We start from the raw sequence: 5738 nt of genomic DNA, 5'->3' as shown, positions 1-5738 counted from the left end.
CCTCCTCCTCCTCCATTTCCTCCATAGCCCTATATTAAATGACGCAAACATTTCAAAGCAGTGAGGAAGTACATTTTCCCAAGATAAGATTCAATCTCCTTAGAATTGAAAGTGTAAGCTCATAGAACGCTGGACTGAAAGTAATGCTCACTTTATTAAAAAGTTTACAAAATACATGTTTAATAGAAATCTCTCACAGCAAGTCACACTACTAATAAAGGAAAAAAAGAACTTTACTGTCAACATCACTTGCATCAAGGAGATACCAAAAGCAAATCTGTAATCAAATTTCCATGGTTATCTCCATTCCAAATAGACTGGTCACAGTGAAAACAGCTCAAGTTTTGTTTCTAAAAAAGTGCTTTCCATTCAAGGAAAATATCGACTTTTATACACAGCCATATCCAGAATTCTGTGAAATTGCAAAACAAAGTGTTTGAAAACCTTAAGTCCTGCGCACAGCATAATGTAATTGCTATAACAGCTTCCTTCTTTTTCATATAGTGCAGAGTTTCAATATCTGATTTAAGAGCTCTCAGTTGATTTAGTCAAGACATCAAGTATCGCATAATCCATCATTAAGTTCAAAAGGACAACAGCTACGTATATTCCAATTTACAACAACTCATTCGTTCACTGCCACTTATACTGATTACCTTCAAGATTTTGCAGCTGTTTCTTATTACAAAAAGTTTATTAAGTATTTTCAAAAACAAGTCCATTCGAAAACAACACCGCTACAAAATGGCCATTTTCTTCCAGTTCCTTCCTCTGTTTGGCATTGGTGTCCATTACAAAAACAATTTGCGGTATAGTCAGCCACTGTCTCTGCAGTCACACAACGAAGGATTCTTTACTCATCGCTGTCACTTCCAGAGTCACTTAGCTGCAGATCATTGCCTGAAAATTTAATAAGAAAATAAAAAGTCCTTTATTCAAATCAGTTCAAGAAATTGCTGTAAAACCTTTAGAAAAATCTAAGAATTTTATTAGATACTATGGGAAAATCTCACTCTTTTTCTTTCTTTCTCTCTCTCCCCACACCCCACCCCCCACCTGTAGCAGCTACCTGTGCTGACAAAGAGCAATGAAGATGGTAATCTCTGCTAACCATGTCCCAAACCCAGTTACTAAACGACATTGTTACTAACCCTGATAAAGGGGTAGGTTTCTCTCCCAACATAGTCGTCAGCTCCTAACACGTGCCAAATGTGTAGTCAAAGATGCTGCCCTAGGATTGGGCTCATCAACCACACATGGAGCCACAGAATTCATGTCCTAGGTGGACAATCGCACTCATTAGTGACACATTGCTGAAAATGTCGAATTATCTTGTCATCTGCAAGCAGGACCACTGGAAACTTAGTTCTGGATCTAATCAACTTACATTCACCAATGATTAAATTTGGAAATGGGTGCCAAAATAAAGGCCTGGGTCACTGTCTACCAGAGACAGCAAGGGGCGTGGGGAGAGCGAGAGTTTTGTGGATGTTAATCTACATCGCCTCATCGCCTTAACACCAAAGAGTAAAATGAAATAGAAGCAAAACTCGATAGGTAGCCCTGGGAAGTTTGCCTTTTGTAAGGGATTAATTAGAAAAGAATGAGATCATGACGAATTTAAATGGATGGGGCAAAGTTAATTAAGAGTAGATCACACACGACTTGTGGAGATGACAGTTTTGAAGATTTTAATTGCTTTTTGTTTCACATTCTCTCATTACCATCATCTGGAACATAAATCACCAATAGGCACTTCCGGTGCAATGTAGTGTGCTATTTCTGGTCTAGAATGCTTTGGTTCAAGTCCCATCTGCTCTGGGACTATACTCGATGGATGAGAGGGGAATATGACTGAAACTTACAGAATACTGAACAGCCTAGACAGACTGAACGTTGGGAAAATGTTTCCATTGGCAGGAGAGACTAGGAACAAAGTGCCCAACCTTAGAGTAAAAGGGAAAGCCTTTTTAGAACAGAGAGAATGAGAAACCTCTTTAGCCAGAGGGTGGTGAATCTGTGGAAATCATTGCCACACAAGGCTGTGGAGGCCAGGTAGGTTTATGTATGAATGTGTTTAAAACAGAAACAGATAAGTTCTTAATTACCAAGGGGATAAAAGGTTACAGGGAGAAAGTGGGAAAATGGGGTTGAAAAATCTATCAATCACGATTGAATGGCGGAGCAGACTTGATGGACTGAATGGCCTTACTTCTGCTCTTGTGGCTTATGGGCGTCATAACACATCTGGACAGATTGACTAAAATGTCAATAAATCACATAGTACTAATAATAGTACACTCAATTACAAAACAAAGTATCCTCCAATATTGGAGAAAGTAACATCTGTAGATGCTGGAGATCAGAGTCGAGAATGTGTTGCTGAAAAAGCACAGCAGGTCAGGCAGCATCCGAGGAGCAGGAAAATTGACGTTTCGGGTGGAGCCATTCATCAGGCCCGAAACATCGATTCTCCTGCTACTCGGATGCTGCCTGACCTGCTGTGCTTTTCCAGCAAAATACTCTCTATCCTCCAATATTGTATTGTCCTGATATATTTGCCTCATTGGACTTTAGAAAAATCAGAGGCAACCTTATTGAAACATAAGAGATTCAAGGGGACGGGACCGGTAGATGTGGAAAGGTTTTTCTTCCCTTAGAATTTCATTCCATTAATTTAAACCGCTTTAAAAAAAAAATCTACTTACGCAATGTATTCAGAGATTCCGCAGGTCTGCTGCTGATGACATCTGCTGTTGACGTGTGATGCTGAGGTAGTGAAGGTGGTATTAACGGCATTGAAACTGGATGAGAGGAAGGTACTGAAGGGAGTGCAGCAGGCTTGTGTGTCTCATCCTCAGAATCACTGGAGCTATCACTACTTGAGGAAGAGGATGAAGAGCCCTTAGATTCAGACAAACTGTCAGAGCTACTCATCTGGTCCATAGTGCTAACCTCTGCCATCAGCTCTATAACAAAGCACAGAATATTGTTACTTGAATGCAGAATCAACTGTGACGCAAATGTGTTTCTAGATAAGCTGCTCACTACCTTCTCCAGGGCAACTAGGGACATGCAATAAATGCTGGCCCACCACATCCCATGAATGAATCAAGTTTAGCTGTCATGCCTCCACGATAGATGAACATTCATCTGTGACCCTACCCTTGGGTGAGCAGCTGACACCGACTCAGTGTCCAAGTGTAAGCAACAATGGGCATGCAAGCAAAATGCAACAGAGCTGGATGCGTCCATTAAAACACGCAAACTAACAAGTAGGGCTCTGGGGAGGCGACAGCTTAGGGGTAACTGGAGTCACATGTTGGCCAGATCAGGTAAAGATGGCAGATTTCCTTCCCTAAAAGACACTAGTGAAGCAGGTGGGTTTTTCTGCCGATCGACAAAGATTTTGTGGTCATCATTAGACTCTTAAATTCCAGATTTCTATTGAACTCAAATTCAAACATCTGCTGTGACAGGATTTGAACCCAGGTCTCCAGAACTTTACCCGTGTCTCTGAATTAACAGTCCAGCGATAACACCACTAGGACATCACTCCCTTCATTCAGTATATTCAAGGCTGAGATTGAGGGATTTTTAAATCAGAAAAGGAATCAAGGATTGTGGAGAGAAAGCAGGAAAGTCGCGTTGAGGATTATCAGATCAGTCTTGCAGAATGTAATCAAGTAATCCAATTTTCGAAAATCAAAAAGTAGTCCTTGAGAAAATCTCCACAGGATCCGTTGAAATTGTGAGTATCTACAGCACGTGGACTACAGCAGTTCAAGGTGGTAGTTCACCACTACCTTCTCAAGGGCAAGAGGGACAGGCAATAAATGCTGCCCAGCCAATGATGCCCACATCCCAAGAGTGAGTACATAAATTGAAAGCATTATATATTTTGACCACCACTTGCAGTTTGCTTCCAGGGCATCCACCATCTCAACTGGAATATCTGGGTGCTTCACTTAACTGATACCCACAATGTGGAGGTTATCTTGAGAACAGCAACGCCTGTGGCTAATGGTGTTTAGAACGGGTGATCTTACAGAAACTGAGGCGATTTGGAAGTGTGGAAGCTGAGAAGATGGCTTCAGTTTAAAAAAGATTTCCTATTTAAAAGGAGGAGAATGTTTCCTTTCAGAAGGTCCTGAGACTTTGGAACTCCTCCATAGAATGGTGGAGGCAGAGCTACAGCTTCCTGAACAATAAGGGAGTCAATGGTTATCAGAGACAAGTTCAGACCACAATAAGTGAGCAAATGGTCCTATTAAATGACAGAGCCTAATTTCTTACGTTCATATGTTTAAAGGATGAGCATACTCAAACTCAGAGGGTGGTGAATTTTTGAACTTCTGTCCCAGAGGGTTCTGGAGTGTTAATCAGTGATTACATTCAAAACAAAGTAATAGATTTCTAGAAGTCAACAGTACCTATATTCTTTTCCTTGCAGTCTCCTCCTCCCGCGGCCCCCTGGGCACCCATAAGGATTCCCATGGCTACACCACAGCCCTGACTAACGTTGCTGACAAGTCAGTTTCAACATAATTTAAAAAGGGCCGTCACATCCTATAAAACTGTTCTGTTTTTTGGTGCACCATATTTATGAGGTCATCTTGGGGGAAATGCTCCATCACCAGCTTACACCGCCCCATAAGGCCTGATGGTTTTTCTGATGTTCAATTTAGTAAAATGTTCTTCCTTGTGCAATGGGCAAGGATATTACACAGTCTCTTCCCATGTTCTCCAGAGAGGGCAAGTTTGGCAGCTCCAAAATAAGAATTACTGGATCCATGTTAATTTCAGTCCCCAGAATGCTCATTAACTCCAAGCTTTTCAATAAAAATATTTATTAAAAAAGAAATCAACGGCTATAATGGTTAATGTGGAAAAATGGCATAGAGTTAAAAAGATCACCTATGATCTTAATCCCACTGAACTCATCTCTACCTACCTCGACACCGTCCTATTCTCCCCTCGTCCAGGAACTCCCCACATACGTTCGTGACACCACCCATGCCCTCCACCTCCTCCAAGATTTTTGTTTCTCCGGCCCCCAACGCCTCATCTTCACCATGGACATCCAATCACTCTACACCTCCATCTGCTAAGCCCTCCATTTCTTCTTCTCCCGACATCACCAACAGTACCCTTCCACCGACACTCTCATTCGTTTGGCTGAACTGGTCCTCACCCTTAATTTCTCCTTCGAATCCTCCCACTTCCCCCAGACCAAAGGGGTAGCCATGGGTACCTGTATGGGCCCCAGCTATGCCTTTCTCTTTGTTGGCTACATAGAACAGTCCATCTTCCGTAGTTATACCGGCACTACTCCCTACCTCTTCCTCCGCTACATTGATGACAGCATTGGTGCCACCTCGTGCTCCCGCGAGGAGGTTGAGCAATTCATCAACTTCAACACATTCCACCCAGACCTTAAATTTACCTGGACCATCTGACACCTCCCTCCCCTTCCTGGACCTCTCCATCTCCATTAATGACGACCGACTTGACAGTGATGTTTTTTACAAACCCACCGACTCCCACAGCTACCTGTATTATACCTCTTCCCAGCCTACCTCTTCCCAAAATGCGATCCCGTATTCCCAATTCCTCCGCCTCCGCCATATCTGCTCACAGGAGGACCAGCTCCACCACAGAACACACCAGATGGCCTCCTTCTTTAGAGACCACAATTTACCTTCCCACGTGGTTAAAGATGTCCTCCAATGCATCTC

At 42.5% G+C, this 5738-nt stretch overlaps 1 protein-coding gene across 1 annotated transcript in view; it reads right to left on the bottom strand.

Annotated features, from left to right (window-relative positions):
- Positions 1 to 135: 135 nt before the first annotated feature.
- The window catches only part of eaf2 (ELL associated factor 2), a 34575-nt gene continuing 28972 nt past the window's right edge, over positions 136 to 5738 (bottom strand). The window contains exons 5-6 of the mRNA XM_043694512.1: positions 2709 to 2969; positions 136 to 900 (exon numbers count right to left, since the gene is read on the bottom strand). Of these exons, the coding sequence (XP_043550447.1) occupies positions 854 to 900; positions 2709 to 2969 (308 nt within the window). The 3' untranslated portion in view covers positions 136 to 853. The remainder of the gene's footprint in view (positions 901 to 2708; positions 2970 to 5738) is intronic.

The sequence above is a fragment of the Chiloscyllium plagiosum genome, chromosome 7 (genome assembly GCF_004010195.1).
Source record: "Chiloscyllium plagiosum isolate BGI_BamShark_2017 chromosome 7, ASM401019v2, whole genome shotgun sequence".
NCBI lineage: Eukaryota > Metazoa > Chordata > Chondrichthyes > Orectolobiformes > Hemiscylliidae > Chiloscyllium > Chiloscyllium plagiosum.
The sequence above is the reverse complement of the archived record's forward strand: the minus strand, read 5'-3'. Positions and strand labels throughout refer to the sequence as shown.